This window comes from Neomonachus schauinslandi, chromosome 4, assembly GCF_002201575.2.
Source record: "Neomonachus schauinslandi chromosome 4, ASM220157v2, whole genome shotgun sequence".
Taxonomy (NCBI): Eukaryota; Metazoa; Chordata; class Mammalia; order Carnivora; family Phocidae; genus Neomonachus; species Neomonachus schauinslandi.
Window position 1 is genome coordinate 2,121,358 of NC_058406.1, and position 18,743 is coordinate 2,140,100.

Below are 18,743 nucleotides of genomic sequence, written 5' to 3' on the forward strand. Positions count from 1 at the left end.
TGCAAGTGGAGATACACAGCTCTTCCTCGTGAAGACAAATCCCAGCAAATTAAGACGAATGACACGCTTTGTTGCTATGGAGACATCTGTGATGCCGTACGCCCTTCCAGGATCCCACAGGACGCGGAGCTTCCGACGCTGGTCATGTCCAGGGCTGTGCCTGGCGGCAGGTCCACACTCGAGCCCCTGCTCCCCTTGACACCTTGCTCCAGACAGACAGGCCCACAGGGGCCGTCCGTCCAAGGCGTCCTCCAGTCCTTCCGCCCCGCCCCAAGGATGTTGCCAGTCGGCGGAGCCAACCCGCCCAAGAAGCACAGCGTGGTGCCCAACCTGATGGAGAAGGGCCTGAGGCTCCTCCAGTGTGTGGCCGGCCGGGACAACCTGGTCCCAGACTGGAAACTTCGCCGGAGACAGCGCTCCCTCAGCAAGTCGGCTCAGGCCATCAGCCGCTTCTACAGGAAGAAGGTGCGGGGTCCTGGAGGGGGACGGCCAGGCCGCGGCACAGCTAACTCGGGGCTGGCCTGCTTCTCCCCCTTGACGGGAGGCCTCAGGGCCTAGGACTTCCAAATATGCTTTGGTGACGGATGAAGATGGGCCAATTCTGGGAGTGTAAAGAACTGGCAACCCGAAAGCCTGGAAGAGAAGATGGCCGGCTGCCCAGAGCCTTCCTGGGGCGGGGGGGGTCTCAAAAAGGAGTGAAGTCGGGGGAAGAGAGGACGAGGAAGGGATAGCACAGCTGGGAGGCTCCTGAATCTACTACGGGCTCAGGGAGACCAGAGAGCCACCCGTGGCCCCCCAGGAGGATGCCTGTGGTTTCTCTAGTGGGTGCACGTGCCTGTCCTGAAGCCTTCGGTTCTCGGGAACAGGGCAGATGGCTACGGTCAGTGCACGCAGCTTCCAGGGGCTCTTCTCCCAGTGTCTTGCTGTCTCCACTCCACCAGGGCGAATACAAGCAAACCCCCAGCCCCGAGGACACCACCTTCATGGCCGAACTAGAGGAGCTGAGAAAGGCGTTTCTCGAGCGCCCTGGCTGCCCTCAGTTCAGCACCAAGGCCACGTCTATGTCTCGTTATGGTGAGAGCCACCCACGGGGAGGCCCCCACATGGAAACCACCTCCCTCCCTGGAGGAGTGGGGCGACCTTCCTAGTGTTCGTCAGCCAGAGTGGTGGCCAGTGGTGGGAACTCACTGTGCATGCAGAAGCACCAGCTGGAGCACGCAGCACGCCCAGTGCAAGGGGGGCAGGGGGGAAGGAAAAGCCTTCTTGCTTTTCTCTTGTCTCATTCACCAGACTCAGTAGGGTTGGGGGTAGGGGAGAGGGAGAAGGCTCAAAATTCTAGAAGCTGCAGTAAAGAGGTCATGAGGCCAAAGATAGGAACCAACCCCAGTAAGGAGCCCAACCACCATCAGGTGTGACTGCACGCCGTTCTGATCTGGGAGAACAGGAGGCTTTGAGAAAGCAGCCAGGTGCTCAGCGGTCACCAGGGGGCAGTGGCCAGGCCAGGCAGCACCCTAGACCTCCCAGTTCCTGGGCCCCACACATGGCATTGTGGTTAGGGACAGGGAAATGGAAGCTTAGAGCCTGTGGCTAGTGATGGGGGCCTTGTTCATGTCAGAAGCAGGAGCCTCCACCCATTCAGGCCCTAAGCTCCCCTTTCTCAGGGCTGGAACCTCAGAGAGCAGCCAGCACTCCAGGTCCATGAATTCTGGACAGGGCTGGGATGGGCTGAGAGACCACGCTGTGTCCTGCATGTGCCCGCCATTGACATGATTCATGACGGCTGAGGGGAGACGGGGTCTGCCGTTGGGGTAGAGGGGCCTCTTGGAGACTTTGAGGCTGAGCCATTTTTACAGATGGGAATGCAGGGTCCTTCCAGGGGAGGGGATGCATCAATTTGCAGAGATGAAGTTGCACCTAGTCTGTTCCAGGTGGGCACACAAATAGCAGGCAGGAGGACAGAATCACGGTTCGATTTAGTCCCAGGGTTCAATCCCATACATCCACCAACCAAAGTCACCTTTAATCCTACCTGAAGTTTAAAAAGAAATGAACTCATTGTCCCTGCCCGGGAGGTCTTGTGAAGACGTGGTCTTAGCTGTCATCAGCTAGCATTTTTAACACTCTGCAGGCTCATCCACCTCAGCCGGGGTGCCTGAGGAGTTGTGCATGGGCTTTGATTCCTGGAAGGTGACCCGGGACCCATCCTGCAGCCAGCGGTGCTTGGACACAAAGGTGGACGGTGAGGGCAGGGCCTGCCGCCGCTGGGACGAGCATGCCCCTGGGGTCCTCTCCTTGGCAGGCTAGCTCTGAGGCCTCTGCCTGCACCTGCCGGGACCTCTGCTCCCCTCAGGGCTCCCTGATTGTGCCCCCATGGGACTCCCTTCCCAGGACCACCTGCCTGACCCTATGCCCCTTACACAGAATACATCCCTCCTTGAGTAGAATGCACTGTTCCCACGCATGAATATACTTACTTTGGTTTATCCAAAGATGATCTCTGCACACAGAGGTCTCCTCTGTCTGAATGTGAGGAAACCCCTCACAAATGTCTGGGCCATCACTGTGACCCCTGGTGTCGTGACCCCTAGGCTCTGGGGATCTCCAAGGGCTGCTTTGATGATCTCCCTCCATTTCTTCAACACACGCAGGGGCAGGTGGGGAGGGATGGACGATGGGGGTCAGCACTAGGAGGCGTGGAGGAGCCCAGCTGGGCAGCGAAGGGTTTCCCAGGGGCGTCTTGCGAGGGGGAAACTACCATGGAACGCCCCAGGGCGGCTCAGCACTCGGAGTCTGACCGCCCCCGCCCCCGCCCGGCTTCCCCACAGGGTGCCTCCTTCCCTTTAGTAAGAGTGCCTGTGAGTTCAACTACTTGCGGAAGAGGAGTGAATCCCAGATCATAAGCCCGGTCCCCAGCAGCCTGGTCCTGGCGCAGAGCCACCCGAAGAAGAGGTTACCCTGGTATATCTCAGTCATCCATGAGAAGGTACGGCCACGTGTGTGCAGAGCCCGGCAGACAGCCTGACCCTAATGCCCCAGCTCCACGTCCGGCAGGATAGGAGGGTCCAGCCAGCCCCCCGGGGCTCTTGTTGGGGTATCTGGTTAGCTGTCCAAGCAGGTCCCCAGATGTGGCCAAAATGACCCCCAGTACCCTCCTTAGGCTCCCATGACTCAGCTCTTTTCCAGACCTTCTGGCCCCTGTGCATCTTCATCCCAGTGCGTGGCGGGTTGAGCTGGCATGGATCTCGTCCCCCCCAGCATGCAGCTGGCCACACGTATCATGATATCAACCATCCACATAGCTTTTGACCCACTATTTCTACTTAATATAATATATTCTTGAAAACAGTAATAATCAGCTTAGTATGCAAAGATCTACCTACGAGTTGACTTGTTGTGATGTTACGCTCTGTGTCTTTGTGACAGAGACTGGCCCACAGTTAACCTGTCTGTAATTCCCTTGTTTACTTTCGGTGTCAGAGTAATTCTGGCCTCAGAACAAACAATCAAAAAATTGGGAGGCATTTTCTCTTTCGTATTTTGTTCTCTGGAAGAGTCTGCATGAGACTGGCAAAGAATTCATCTTTGAGGCCGTGTGTGCCTGGAGAGTCCTCATGGGGCAGGTTTTCCAAATAATAAATTCACGTCCTTGAAAGATACTCAGACTTCCTTCTCCCTCTTGTTTCAGTTTGGATAAGCTATGTTTTTCGAGAAATGTGTCCATTACATGTAAATTTTCAGATTTATTAGCCTGATCCTGTGCATAATGGTCTCTTAATAACCCCCTAACTTCTTTTTTTTTTTTTTTTGACAGAGAGAGACACAGTGAGAGAGGGAACATAAGCAGGGGGAGTGGGAGAGAGAGAAGCAGGCTTCCCACCGAGCAGGGAGCCCGATTTGGGGCTCGATCCCAGGACCCCGGGATCATGACCTGAGCCGAAGGCAGACGCTTAACGACTGAGCCACCCAGGGCCTCCCCCCCTCCGTTTCTGCAGGAGAGAGAGCCTCTTTCCCATTCCTGACAGTGCTAACTTGGGCCTTCTCTCTCTCTTTTCTTTCTTTTTTTTTTTTTTTAAAGATTTTATTTATTTATTTGACAGAGAGAGAGCACAAGTAGGCAGAGTGACAGGCAGATGGAGAGGGAGAAACAGGCTCTCCGCTGAACAGGGAGCCGGATGCGGGGCTCGATCCCAAGACCCCAGGATCATGACCTGAGCCGAAAGCAGCCGCTTAACGGACTGAGCCACCCAGGCGCCCCTCTCTCTCTCTTTTCTTAGAATCACCTTCTGTTGGTGGTGGTGTTTTAAAGCTGGTCAGGCTTCAATGACAGTCATGGGAATGAGCACCACAAAATGTTGGGCAGCTGGTGGGTGTGCAAAGCCCAGATAGTGTGGCTCCACGAGTCTTCATTTTACCTTTATTCCTGACACTCTGCATTTTCTGAGAGATGTCACAATTTTAGAAGTGTCGGTATCCTGTGACCACTTTGGGGAAAGCAATTCCACGTCGGAGAAAGCCTGAGGCTATCACGAGGTAGAACCACACAGGTCTATGTGAAAGGATGTTCTCTGCAAACCGAGGGAAGGGGAAAGCTCACGTGTGTGAAGCGGCCGGGGGAAGGGCTGCCCGCTTGGCTGCCTCCAGGAGCTTGGAAGCTGTCCTTAGGCTTCTCTTTCTCTCATCTCCACCTGGTCTGAGCTGAAGAGGTAGCGCATCTCCACTGGAGGCAAGAGAGTCACCTGCAGCGACACGGCAGCATGGTGTCCACTCAGCGGCCCCAGTGGAAACGAGCATCCCCTTTCCAGCAACCACTGTCTGGTGTGGGACCGGTGCGTGGGTCTGAATCACCACGGCCCGGGGGAAGAAGGGTGATTTCTGCCAGATTATTTTAGCTTAGCCGTGTGAATAATTCTGCGTACGCCTGAGATCCCCGCAGTCCTGCTGCCCCTGCCCCTGCCCCTGCCCCTGCCCCTGCCCCGCTCCTGGCCGGGTCCTCCAGTTCCCATCCTGGTTGCTCGGTCGGTCCCTCCCACCGTAGCCCGCAGCTCTTTCCTGGATCCCTCTGATGGATGCTCAGGTGCTGGTGCCCTTGCTTGCCCTAGCCGATGTGCGGGGGGCTGTGAATCTGTCCTCTCCGCAGCTCAGTTTCACCCCACAAGTCTCAATACATCTTGACAGTGTTCATTATCGTTCTGTTTAAGACATTTTCTAACTTCCTCTGTGCCTTCTGCTTCTTTGGTTCACGGGCCACGTAGGAACCTGGCACTTAAATCCCAAACATTTGGAGGACTTCCGAGTTCCTTTCTTTTCCCTCCTGGGACTGTGCAGGGTGTACTGCGGGCCCGGGGCCTTCCTTTACGCTGCTCTCGGTTCAGAGCTGCCGACGGCAAGGCCTTCCATTTCCGGCTATCCAAACACGTTGGTGCCATGTCTCCACCGCTGAGGAATCGAGGGCACTGAGATTTTGAGCACGGAAGGTGGAGGGGCAGAGGGTCTGGCTCCCTGCAAGCCCCAGGGGATGGCTCTCGGAGGGTGTTGCTGGCTCGTTGTGGGGCCGTGCCCAAGAACCGTGTCTCCCACTGCGACTGGGGGGCTGGCCAGGACCAGGCCTGAAAGGGAGGCTGCCAGGAGTTTCCCCAGGCAGGCGAGGACTTGGTCCCCACCCTTGGGCAGGAGTGGCTGGGATTTCCAGGTCTGCTCTTCCTGCAGGCGCCCAGAGAGGGTGGGTCCGGGGCTGGGGGGGAAGCCTGCGTGCACCCAGGGGCTGTCCATGCTTCTGTGCCCAGGATCACTGCCTGTTCACGCTGGGGGAGGAAGTGCAGCGGCTGTCCACGATGGAGGTGCTGCTTCAGAAGAAAGATGAGGAGGTCTTGGCCCTCCAGGAGGAGAGGGAGGCCTTGAAGAAACAGCTGAAATGCCTCCTTAAAAGCAAGGGCCAGGAGACATGGGTATGCCAGTGCATGAAGGTGAGTGGAGGGCCCGGGCTGCAGGCTCTGCCTCCAAAGTGTCCAAAGCTCCTGGTGGCCCTCAGGCCTCCGGCAAATGCCCTGTCATCCTGGAAGGCTGCCACATCCTCGTGGGTAAAAGAGCTGTGAGCTGGACATCTAGACCTCTGTGTTTGGCTGCCAGCTTGCTTTCCCACCTGGGACAGGTCGTGTCGCTCCCTGGACTGTTTCCTTACCTGTAAGCTGAGGGCCAGCCCCTCTGAAATCCCGTAGGACAGAAGGCCCCCTGCAGGTGAAGTCTCCAGACCTGGCTTAGCCGTGGGCCCTGTGGGCGTGGTGGCCCGGATTCGCCTGATCTGTTCTGGCTCCAGGACGCTCAGTGTCCTTGCCTATACAGCAGGGAGGTCTGGGCAGAGGACTGAACTAGGCAGGTCCTGGTGGGGAAGTCACCCGGTCTTTCTAAAACCTGATTTCTTTCATACCTGAGGATCCAGCCCGGCATTATGCTAGGGGCACATGGGAGGGGGGTGGGGGCCTCGGACCGTCACCAGATCCCCGAGATGCCACCAGAGAAAGCTGCCTGGACACGGATGGTGCGGTACCAGCAGGCAGGGGCAGCAGGAGTCCGAAGAGGTCTGGGAGCATCGGCTTGCCTTCCCTGTTCCCCGGCCTCCCGGGGGCTGTTAGAGAGGCGTGAGCCCACACTGGGCCTACAGGGACATGCAACGTGGGCATGGCAGGCTGGCCCTCCACTCTCGGAACAAAGCGGGGGTGCCCATTGCTGCAAGGCTACTCCCTGGGGCGGGTCCAGGGGAGCGAGAAACCACACTGTTCCCAGGGCTGCCCATCTGCAAGTCACCATCCCCCCAGGGCTGCCCATCTGCCGGTCACTGCCCCCCTTCTCACCAACACAGCACCCTTGGCAGGAAGACACTTGACCCCCCTCTCCCCTGCAACATGGAGAGGCTGCTGTCCCCTTCCAGAAGGACGGGTCTCAGGACATCAGCCGGGGGAGCTGAGGGGGCAGTTTGGGACGCTGAGGCTCCTGTGGCCATCTTGCAGGAGCCAGTGCCAAAGCCCAGCGGGAGGCTGAGCATCCTGAAGACCTTCTTCCGAGACGAGGAGCTGCAGCACTGGAGGCAGGTGCGGGCCGCCGGGATCCTGAGCAGGCAGGCTTGGCCCCGGCTACATCTCCGGGGCTGCCCGGCGATGCCGGTGTCCTCCCTGCAGCTCCGCGTTGTGGGCCCTCAGCCACACCTGAGGGGAACAGGTGCAGGGGGGCAGGGCAGCTCCTGGAAAAGGGACTCCAGCTCCCCTGCCCGCCCTGCCCAGGTGCGGGGCAGCCGGGCAGTGGCGGTCTCCCGAGACGGTGCAGCGGGACACCGGCACGGCGGCTGGGGGAGTGCTCCCTGCGCCCTGCTCGCCTGCCCAGTGCCCCCTCCCTCTCCCAGCTTCAGGAGGAGTATGCCGTGACCGGCAGAGGCAAGGACCTGGAAGCAGCTGGCGGCGAGGAAGAAGAGGCTGCAGACGCAGAGGCAGAGGAGACGGCGGATGGGGAAGGGGAGGGCCCGGCAGGCAGGAAGGGGGCCGCACCCAAGGAGGGGGGTGAGGAGCAGGAGCAGCTGGAGGAGGAGGAGGAGGAGGAGGTGGTGGAGCTGGAGGAGGAGAAGGAGGTGCAGGAGGAGGAGGGCCAGCGCAGGAGGAGCTCCCGCTCCCTGGAGGAGGCTTTCGAGCAGGAGCTGATAGCCCAGCTAGAGGAGTACGAGCACGTGATCCAGGAGTTCCAGACCGAGCTGGAGGTCACCAGGACCAGATACTCGCTCGCAACAGGTGGGGCGCTGGGGGCCCAGAGCCGCAGGTTAGAGGGTGGCCCAGGGGACCGAGGGACTCAGGGCAGGAGGCAGTAGCCCTCAGCCTGGGGCCACAGAGCCCCTCTGTCTCGGCTTCCTAGCCCCCTGCCCTCTCTCCCCTCCTTCCCATGCACGGCTCACACAGGGGCCATCACGTCTTTACAACGCCAAGTGGATTTCCAGGAATCCCAGCTGCACATGTTGAACATGGAGAACGAGACCCTGCAGAAGGAACTCCAGGAGCGGAAGGACCAGTTACAAGCCATGTCCAACAAGGTGGCCATGCCCGCGACGCAGCGGTCACCAGCAGCCCCGCCCATCCCCCCCATCCCGAGCTGGGGCAGCCTGTCCTGGGTCACACCAAGCCCCCTGGCCCTGCACTGCCCGCTGGCCCGCACTCTCCTCCCTGGGCTGCTTGGCTCCCGGTCACTTCTCCAGCATCCCCACGTGCTCGAGTCCCAGGGTAGAGCGCACGCACACTTACAGAGGCTGCCCTTCCGCCAAGCCCACCCCTTGCTACACGTTTTGTTTTATCGAAGTTATTCACGCACACAAGCTAAAGAATGAAATAGTCCCGCAGGCTTGTCACACTACAGGGGTGTGTCCCATCCTCTTCTCTCTTATGTGCCCATCCCCCAGGGCGATTGCTCTCAACTCTTCTTCAGGAATCACTTTGCAGGTCTACAAATGGCATGCTTCTAACACCCATTCTGGAATTTTCTCCATCCTAGCATTATCAAGCACTTCCCTGTTTCCTCCCCTGCCTGGGGCCCCCAGCACAGGCAAGTCGGCCTCCCGCAGGTGCCGTCCCACCATGATGGGATGCTTGGGGTATGACTGTCAGCAGCTCATGCCCACCTGGGACTCAAACACAGGTTTTGCCGAACAGGGTTAAGTTTCCTTCTTTTCTGATCTACTCCCATGTTTTCACTGGAGCACATCCTGCAGTAGTCTTCTGATAAAAGAATGAGTGGGTGTAAATTTGTGGGGGCAGCATATTCTGCTAACGTCCTTATTCTACACGTCAGTAGAATTTGGTGGGATGCCAAACCACAGCTGGGAGAGCACTTTGCGTCCACAGTGACGGCACTGCCCCATGGGCCCGAGCAACCAAGGCTGTTGGGGGGAGTCCTGGGCGTTCCCAATTCTCACTTGCCTGGGACCGAGGTCTGGGTGCGCTGCTGCGTCTCCAGAAAACCGCTGGGCTCTTTGTCCCAGGTGTCCTGAAACTCCGCTCTGGAAGGTTACATTATCTTGTTTCTTCTTCTCTCCGTCTTCTTTCTTGAACACTCCTCCTGGCATCCCCGGAACCCCGTTCCTCCTCCTCTTGCTGTCCGCTCCCTCCTGCTCCCCATCTCTGGGCCGTTTGCTCTACGGCCCATGTTCCCAGCACTTTATCCACAGCCGCCTCCTGTGCTCCCCTTTGTTGCACGGACGGCTTCCGAGATCTCTCTTGTTCTCCCACGTCCTTTTTCTTCTTTTGTTTCACGATTCAGTGTCTTGTCTATGCCCCGCGGAACACTCATGATCGCCGGGCTCAACTTCCTGAATCTTTTTGATCGCCCGCAAGTGCCCTGGGTCCCTTTGTCTCGGCGTCTGTCATTCATGAGAGACCCTCACTCGTGCCAGAGCTGAGTGGGGTCTCTGAGCACACGGCAGTAAGTTTGTGCTTCACACGGATGGGCACGTGTGGGCACTTCAGCCGAGTGTGCGGAGGCTGTCTTGTCAGTTCTTTGGGGAACCGGGAATTTTCTTGCCTGGAATGAGAAGGCCTAGCTGCCGGTGTTCTGGGAGCCAAGATGGGAAGACAGCGGGGGCATCCACATTTGACACCCACATCCCCCATCTGGAGTCTGGGGGTCTACCCTCCACTGCACCTGGCACCTCCTTAGCCAGAGACTCTCTGCTATGCCCCCGACATCCAGCCTCTCACCAGGTGAACCAGACACAGGCTCCCAGTTGCTTGAGGGCAGGGACGGGTCTGCAGCTCTTAGTTTCTGGAAAAGTATCCACGGATCCTCCCCATGTTAGGTTCCAGATCCAGAAGAACCACCAATTTCTGAGATTTGAGGACCAGAAGAGTGAGCTGGGCTTGTTTTCAGCTCTCCACCCCTGCTGGTTTAGGGTCTGGCCTTCCCGGCCCTGCTCTCCAGCTCCCCATGTGTTTGCCCCTCTTGTCCTTGGCAGAAGTCCCGCGGCTTTCATCGTACTGAGGCTCAGGGAGAAAAGCTGGATGCAAGTGTTCCATCTGTCCTCTTGTCTCCGAGTCCCCCTGAGCCAACCCCCCCCCCCCCCCCCCCCCCCGTCTGCCTTCCAGTTCTCCAACCTCAGGGAAGACAAGAAGCACGAAGAGATGATGGGCATCATCGAGAAGGACAACATTCTTCTCCGCCAGGTGACCGCCAGGTGTGGTTAAACAGCCAGACCGCTGTTCTTGTTGTAAGTCCTGACAGCGCGGGCAAGATGAGCTGGAAACCCCTTCGCAGTGAGTCGGGCCCCCCTTCCTTAGGCAGCACCCCGGTGAGCGCATCGCAGGAGCGCGAGCGCACGCAGAGGCTCCTTGCCCTTGCTGGCTCCATGAGGGCCGGCGGTCTTTCGGGGGAAGGACGGGGGACGGGCGGGGAACACGGGTGACCCGTCTGGGCCGGGTGGGCCTACTCCTCTGTCCTCCCTGGCTCCCCTGCAGCAAGTGTTGGAGCTGCAGAGCAAACTCGAAAAGCAGGAGCGCACCATCTCGGAGTTCGACGCGACGGTCGGCCAGCTGCAGGCCCAAGTGAGCCAGAACCAGAACCACCTGCAGAGACGGAAGTGGCTGCAGGAGGAGATGCTGAGCAAGAACGAAATGATCCAGCAGGCGGAGCAGCAGGCCCGCGTGGCCCTGGAGAGCGCCCAGTCCCGGGTAGGCCCCGCGTGCGGAGCGCCCGCGCCCGCCCACCGCCGAGGGGGCGGGCCGTGCGCCGAGGGGGGCGGGGGCTTAGGCTCACTCCCCCGCGTAGCCCCGCCCCGGCACAGAGTCGGCGGTCCAGAAATGGTGGCGGAGAGCATCGGTGCAATGGGGCTTGCACACTGGGCGGGGCGGGCCGTGTCTGGCTTGTGCTGTGAAGGGGCGCGAGGGTTTGGATAGCCGGCCAGGAAGGAGCGCTCCGGGGCCAGGGGTACCATCTATTTATAGTTTTCGGGGTGCGTGCAGGGGTCGGGCACCGTTCTAAGCAGCTCAGTGAAGTCTAACCTCGTGAACAAAGCTAGGAAGCAGGCGTTCTTAGCGTCCTCACTGCTCACATAAGGAGCCTGCAGCCGGAGGGGCGAAATAACCCTCTGGCGCGCCCAGAGCTGCGTGGGGGTGGTGCTGGGATGTGAAGAGCCCGACCCCATATCTGAGCCCCCATGCTACACGTGAGCAAAGCACAGAGGGAGGCCGAGGTGCCCTCTGCTGAGGGACCCAGGCCAAAAAGGAAATCAGCGAAGAGCTGACCAGAATCCAAAAACCAGCAGAGAGAAAGTCCTGTGCATGTAGGCTTTTGAAAGAACACCTTCCCCCGCGCCCCCCGAGTGCCTGCTGAACGGGGTGTGTTCTCCCCACCCGGAGGAGCCAGCCTCCCGCTGGACGGCTCGGCAGCATCAGCGACGGCCGCCACCCTTTGGGATCCAGCGGTCCTCCCAGCTAGAGTGTGAGCAGGGGATGGTGCATCATCCGTCCGGTTCTCGCCTCAGTCTGGTAGCGCCTGGAATGCTGTTGAGAAAGTTTGTGGGGGCAGGTCTGGGGTCCTCAGGAAGTGGTGCTGAGGCCCGTGAGTGACGCCTGCAGCAGGCCGGGCGTGGCGCACTGTGGCTGGACACTCCAGGTGACCGCCACCCCTTGCCCAGCAGCAGTCACCTCCAGTACAGGGGGCAGGCCCCTCTTCCCTCGGTAACCCCTACACCCAGTAGGGTATGGGGCGCAGAGCTGGCACCAATCCACATTGGAAAGAAAGGAAGCCCCCTCCCCACCCAAGGTCCAGGGGCTCCTAACGTGCCCTCTGTCACCTCAACGCTGTCCCAGGGGCAAAGTGGACCGTCCTGCAGCCCTTTTGAGGCAATGCAAACTCTCTTGAGGCCGGCTCTCACGTGGCAATTCTGCATCATCAGGGCTTCTGCTCATTGAGGGTGAGGAGCAGGTGCTGAGCTGCCACCATAACTTGGGGGGCCCGTCTGAGTGCTTCTGGGGCTCAGAGTGGAGAAGATGAACAATGCATATCAGCACAATGATGCTGATGGCAGCAAGACTAGATAGCCTTAGCTCCGTCCTAGTTAACTCCTGGTTACCACCCCGTTCATGGCTAGTTAATGGAAACAGCGAGGACTGCCTCACCATCCCAAGAAAAGGAGGAAGGGCTGGGAGTACAATAGGAGGGATGGCCAGGTGTTCCCTGCAGTGCTAACAGTGAGGGGCTGATAAGCCTGCAGGGTGTTCCCGGGGGCATCCCGGAGTCTCCCCTGGGGGCAGGGAATGCCAGCTCCCTTGTGGACGGGAGGATGGCCTGCGGGGTGCTTTGGAGACCTTGTACTGTTTTTTCTTTTTTAAGCCATGTGCAGGTTTTACTTTTTCAATTAAAAAAAAAAAAAGTAGTAGAAAGTCTTAAAGCCTGGATGCCCAGCCGCCCTGGGTCTGGGTTTTGATCTGGCACCTTCTAGCTCACAGGCAGACCAGCTGGCCTCTCCAAACACTTCCGGTTCCTAAAGCTTCAAAAAGTGAGGACAAATCTACCTTCTGGAAGGCTTCACTCAGGGGTGGGTGTAATTCGCCCCCTCCTTCCCTTTGCTCACAGCTTGAGAGACTGAGAAACAAGATCATCCAGGCCACCTTCAGCACCTCCGGGGTCAAGTCCTTTGCCACTGAGATCTCTGACAATGACGTTCTGGAAGCTTTGCAGGTATATCCAGCACTGGGCTGCTTCCTGGTCCCCGAGGCTGCGTCTCTAGGGTGACGCTTGCTGATCTGCAGCGGGGGGCTGAGGGGACCCCCATTCTCGTCATGGCTGTGTCACCACTCACTGTGCCCCTGGGATCATCCTTGCTCTCTGCTTAGGCAGAGGGGACCAGATCTCCCCATGGCTAGGCTGCTCTCAGCATTCAGCTCCGGGGTGCAGTGGGGAGGGGACCAAGCTGCTGGGGTCCTGGAGATTCTCCAGCAGCAGGAGCAGCCCCCCCACCCCCCCGCCAGGTTCTGTCCAGTTCAGCCTCTTTGGGGATGCTTCTTGGCACCTCAGCGTGGCCTCAGCTGGAATCCTCGTCTGCTCAGCCAGGACCCTGGCGTGGCCCCCCTTCCCTGGCCTTGGTTCAGGCTGTCGTCCCGATGACCCCAAGCAGAGGCCTCCCAGGGCAGTGTGGTGCAGGACAAATAGTGCAGGCTTTGGGGCTGGCAGGGGCAAGCCACCACCCCTGTGGGCCTTGGCTGACAAGCTGTGGGCTGGCTCTTGAGTTCACTGAGTAGTAGAGCCTCCCTCTGCACGAGGGAGAGAGGCTGTCTGCCTTCTGGGCATGGTCGGGGGAGGGCTCTGGGAGAAGAGCCCTGACTGCCACGTGCTCTGTGCAGGGCCATATGGACTCTCACCAGGGGCTGCTTCTGTCCCCACGCCCCAAGCCTCCCACGGCATGGCCCTTTGCCCCAGCAGGTGCCTATGACCTTCCAGCATTTCCCCGAGACCTGATTTCCTTCCTCCTATGTCATGGGGTGGGGCCCTGGTCAGCAGTGCCCCTGTAGGGTGGCAACAGTCTGGGGAGGGGGGACACCTGCAAGAGGACCTGGGGAGAGGTCTCTGCAGCCTGGCTCCTGCTGTTTGGTGTGGGGGAGAGGGAGGAGGGAGGTGGGAGGGAAGGAGAGAGGGATGGGAGGAGTCATCAGTACCCGCCAGTAGCCAGGAAAGAAGCCCTTTCCTCTGCTGCACACAAAACAGTGATGCGCCAAAGCAGCAGAGGTGAGGGAGGGTCTGGCCATCTCCCTGTGCGCAGGACAGAACGGACTTGAGGGACAGACTCGATGGCCTCTGAGGTCTCTTGGTCTGGGCCGCTCGACATCCTCAGAGGACATAAGAAGTGCAGTTAGCGCTGCTGCAGGGGAGAGGTGACGCCAGCCCGTGGCGGGCTGAGTTCTGCGGCTTCATCCCGGGGCGGGATCAGCAGGGGTGGGGAGTGTTTCCAGCACGGAAGTTAGCAGATGCCACAGACCAGAGCTTTCTCCGCTGGAGAGCCGGTCAGGTCAGCGCACACCACTGCTGCGCCCCCCGCACCCCGCCCCCGCTCGGGGAGGAGAGGCGGGGTCCCCGCCACCGAGGCCCGGGCTTCTGTTGCAGAGGATCATCTCTGAGAGAGCCGACTACTACAATCAGCTCAAACAGAAAGGCGCCAGAGTGCCTCCCCTGCAGCAGACAGAGGCCTTGTCCTCCCCGAACAAGTCCAAGAAGATAACCTCCAAGTAGACCCAGCCCGGGCCCCCAGACGCCAGCCCGCCCAGCGGAGGCCGGCACCCAGCTCAGGGAGCCAGCCCTGTGCGGCCCGGCCTTTTCGCTTTAGAATTAAACTCTGCCATTGGCCATGAACTCAGCTTTTCCGTCTCCCGGGACTCGTGGGGGCTTGGGCGACCACCACAGCCCCCATCTGCCCCCCTGGCTCCTTCCTGGGGAGACCCCCACACTGAGCAAGGGCCCACCCCTGAGGCCCCAGGCTTAGGAGGCCCGAGACCCGGTGCCTATCCGCCCCTTCCCAACACCTGCGGCACAAACCTGTGCGGTGGGGGCGCCCCTGGCTGGGGCACCGCTTTGCGGCTGCGACCCGTCTGGGAGACAGTGGAGGCGAGCTTCTACTCCTGTTCCCATCACTGCTGCGGGAGTGGAAGTTCCAGGAGGCCAGGCACCCTGATCTGCGCAGTTCACCCTGTCTGCGTCCCGCACCCCGCAGGCTTTGGGCACAGCAACGCGCTGCACGCAGGCACCCGCCCGCGGCGTCTGCTCTCGTCCTCCACCCCCACCCACCTGTGCGCGCCGCCGGCCTTTCCTGCTTCGCGCTCGCCGCGGGCCCAGGGCGGGAACCCGAGGAACGGAGCTGGGAACTCCGCGCAGGCTCCCCGGGGGCGCCCCGCCTGGGCCGCCTCGCCTGTCGGATCAGACTCAGGAGCGCCCTGAGGCTCCAGAGCCCGCTTCTGCACCAGAGTCCGGCACCTGCACGGCCTGGGGGTGGACCCGCGCCCCCCCACCCCTGGGACCCGTGAGGGCCCTGTTGCCCGGGCAGCCCCTCTCCCCTGCAGACCCTAGCCCAGGGGACCCCCTCTCCTCTGCCGACCCCGTGCCCCTGCGGCCCCCTCTCCCATGTTGCCTCCTCTCCCCGGCAGCCCCCTCTCCCCCCTGCGGCCCCTACAGCCTTTTTCCCTGCAGCACGCACGCCCTCCGGCGGCCGCGTCCGGAACACCTGGGGCCTGGGGTCGGCGCCCCCGTGCGGGCTTCGCCCCCTGCCCCGCCCCCAGGCCGCCCCGCCCCCCCGAGGCCCCGCCCCTCCCGGCCGGGACACGTCTGCGCGGCGCGGAGGGCAGGAGGCGGAGGCGCTGGTGGGACGCGCGTCGGGGGGCAGCTTCCTCGTGCAGGCGGACGGAGGAGGTGGGCCTGGCCGCGGCCTCCCTGCCCTGCGAGCGGCCGCCCGGGAGTCCCGGAGCTGCGGGGTGGGGGCGGGGGGAGCGCTGATCCGGCCGAGCGACCCCGGGCCGGGTGGCCACGTGCGGGAAATGTCCGCCTGGCTCCTGCTGTCTCTGGACACCCCAGCGCTCCCTTCCCCTTCCCGCTCCTCGAAGGGCCGCTCTTCTTCACCTTTTCTTTATTTTCTGGTTTTTTTTTGTTGTTGTTGTTTTTTGAGGTTGCAGGCATCGGCCGCACCTCGGACCTTGACCTGCGGCCTGGGAGGAGGCGGGAGAGATCCACTGGCCGGGCAGAGACCACCTGACCACCTTCCTGGGCGCCGGAGTCCGGGCCCCACGCCAGGACTCTCCCTTTGTAAGTTGTGGGCTCCTCGGAGGTGCTTTGGGGGCGAAAGGGTCTAAGGTATGCGGTGGTATCCCCAGAGGGTCCCCAGCTTGGCGGGTGTCTCCAGGTACAAGGCGTGACCCTCTGGTGGGGGTTGGAGAGTGAGGCCCGCAGGATCCCAGCTCTAGGCACCTCACCAGCTTCTAGTGGCTTTGTTCCACCGAGATGACTTGAGAGCCAGGCTAGTCTCCATCAGTTAGGAATACTTTCCGCTGCCCACGGTAGGAACCCAGGCTTGAACAGGTGGGGGTTGACTCTTCTCACCAAGAAGCCCAAGGGTGGGTAATTGGTGTGGATTTGGAGAGTCCACACGATAAGGGCTGGTGTTGCATGGGTATCTGGGCTGCAAGGTGGCTGCTGCAGCTCCGGCCATCACGCCGGGGCAGGAAGAAAGAAGTGGCTGCTATTTCCTTGGTGAAAGCAAGAACCCCCCAGCTCTGCTACACCCCAGCACTTTGCCCTCATCCGGCTGGCCTGGGGGGCCAGGGGCCAGGGTATTAAGCTTGTCTTAGCCCCTGGCTGTCATTTGGGGTGGCACATTGCTGCCTGGCACAGAATGGGACTCTGCTCCAGGGGTGGACAGGGGGTGGACGTTAGGTAGACAGCTAGCAGAGTCGGTCCAGAGCCCCTTTCCCAGACACACCTGGGAAGGCACAGCCCACAGTCCGCAGACACTTGGCATCCCTTGGGCCTGAGAACGGCCCCTGATCTGAGTGGCTGTGGCAAAGCAGGTGCTCCCACCTGACAGGCAGGCCTTGGGGCTTGGAGACAAGCTCCCTTCCTTCCTCCCCGCTGGGCTGGGGTTGGGGAAAGGGACGACAGGGAGGCACGTCAGGAGTTTCTGTTGGGTTGGCCTCTTGCCGTTCAGTGGCCCGCTGTGCCTTTAAGCCTGTCTCCAGGATTCTGTGGGAGGGGGTCCCTAGAAGAGAGGCCCCTGCCTTTCCAGCCCCTGGACTCCCAGCAGGCCCAGGTGGCCCCCAGGCTCCGGCTTCTCCCGCAGGCGGTGTCGGGGGCGAGGGGCTGCAAGTTGGACAGGCCAGAGGACACTGGACACGCTGGGTCGCTGCTCTGGCGCTCCAGGCCTCCGCCGACTTGCCAGACAGGCCGGACCAGCCGCCCCATCCCCTGCCTTCCCAGCCTAGGGAGTTGCTCTGGGGCCTTATCTGTCAGGAATGGGGAGGGAAGGAAGGCAGTTATCAGGTCAAGGACCCACGGTATCCTGTGCTGTCCTCCAGGGTGGCCTCAGCTCTGCCAGAGGCCTGCTCCCCCCCCCCCCCCCACCGGGACTGGGCTGGGTGGAGACAACCTCTCACATTCCTGAGGGAAGGGTTTGCAGCCTCCCTGGGTTGGAATTCCTGCTTGGCCTCCTCCCATGTGACCGTGGGCAAGTGGCTGGGCCACTTGGCGTCCTGGTCCCCTGGTAAGCCAGGTGAGAAGATTCGGGGGAAGGAACCAGCCCACCGTCGTGTCCCCCCACCCCCGCCCCTACCCCCAGGCAGACCCTGGCCTTAAGCGCAGCCCCACACGGAGCCCCAGCCACTGCTGTTACCGGCACCATGCTTGACAGGGAGTCGGGGCCCCGCACGCCTGCCTCGGTCTCCCCGTCCGTGAGCGCCTAAGCCCAACTTCTGCCCCTCTTGCCGTAGCCCCCGCAGCATGCAGCCCCAGGAGAGCGGCGTCCAGTACAGCAGGTGGGATGACCGCAGCCGGGATGAAGTCCACGTGGTGGCTGGGTCCAGCCCAGAGGAGGCCTGGACCTGGGAGAGGTGAGGGCCCGTAGGCCCGCAGGAGGAGCCCTCCACCTCCTCGTCCCCTCCTGGCGGCTTCCATGCTGCAGGCCCCCCCACCCCAGCCCCAGCAGTCCCAGCCACCCTGGGCCCTGCACCACCTCGCTGGGCTCCCTCCTGTCTCCCGATTCAGCAGAGCATACAGACCACCCTCCTTCGGGGTCCACCTGCCCCAGGGCCCGCTCCCTTCCAGCCTAGCCCCCCAGTCCACTCGGGCTCATGTGGGGGCGCTTCTCTCCCTAGGATCTCCCGGAAGCTGTGCTCGGGCAAGCTGGGCATCGCCATGAAGGTACTGGGCGGACTGGCCCTCTTCTGGGCCGTCTTCATCCTCGGCTATCTCACTGGTTACTATGTACACAAGTGCAAATAAGGCTGCCCAGCACGCGCACTCGGGGCTGGCCGCCCGTGCGTGGGGACATGGGCTTGGGCGGACACCCCTGTACGCCAGAACCCCCTTTGTATACACTGAACCCCATACACACGATCCTTGTATACAGAAGACTTTTCTCTCTGCGCAGACGCATACCCCACCCCCGACACGGACCCCAGGGTGCCGAGGTCACTGGCCAGCATGTGGGCACACAGGCGAACGGGGACACAGGAGCACGTGCCTGGCGCAGGCGGCCAGCCCGAGACACTAATGGCCGGGAGACTGCAGGACACGCCTCCAGAGCCCCTGCAAAGGGCCCAGGCCTGGCAGCCCCAGGGAGGGGTCCTCCCTGAGGGGACCTTGTGGGGCTGTGGGGCCCCGGGGAGGCCCCTGCCCTCTCTGGGCCCTCTGACTCCTGCTTTGCAGGGATGGCTCTGAGGGGGCCGTGTGTGTCCCTCTGCCAACCCCCGAGGGTGGGGAGTGGGGCCTCAGCCCTTGTCTGGGACCCACCACCCAGTCTTCCCTGCAGTGAACTGGCCGTCCCCTCCGAGGGAGCGGATCCGGTGGGAAGGCGCTTCCCCCACCCTGCCCTGTGGGAGCCTGGGTGCCAATGCAGCCAGTGAAAGTGTGTTGGATGAAGGATGGGTGAGGGCCTCTTGCAGGAGCCCGGGCACCTGCCCGGTGTGAGGCCAGCTGGAGGGCACTTGGACAACAGTGGGAGGCTTGTGGGAAGGGCCCGTCCTCCCTCC

General features: G+C 61.3%; 2 protein-coding genes across 2 annotated transcripts; both read left to right on the top strand.

Annotated features, from left to right (window-relative positions):
• Positions 1 to 276: 276 nt before the first annotated feature.
• Positions 277 to 14,247, top strand: CCDC27 (coiled-coil domain containing 27). Its single transcript, XM_021684362.1, has 12 exons — positions 277 to 465; positions 942 to 1,074; positions 2,129 to 2,239; positions 2,826 to 2,983; positions 5,784 to 5,963; positions 7,005 to 7,085; positions 7,394 to 7,772; positions 7,938 to 8,068; positions 10,110 to 10,187; positions 10,479 to 10,691; positions 12,598 to 12,702; positions 14,122 to 14,247. Exons 1-12 carry the CDS (start codon positions 277 to 279, stop codon positions 14,245 to 14,247), a joined length of 1,884 nt encoding a protein of 627 aa, XP_021540037.1.
• A 1,473-nt stretch (positions 14,248 to 15,720) lies between these two features.
• SMIM1 (small integral membrane protein 1 (Vel blood group)) lies at positions 15,721 to 17,994 on the top strand. Its single transcript, XM_021683378.1, has 3 exons — positions 15,721 to 15,807; positions 17,484 to 17,603; positions 17,868 to 17,994. The coding sequence occupies exons 2-3, from the start codon at positions 17,494 to 17,496 to the stop codon at positions 17,992 to 17,994; spliced, it is 237 nt and encodes a 78-aa protein (XP_021539053.1). The 5' UTR covers positions 15,721 to 15,807; positions 17,484 to 17,493.
• The last annotated feature ends 749 nt before the right edge of the window (positions 17,995 to 18,743 follow it).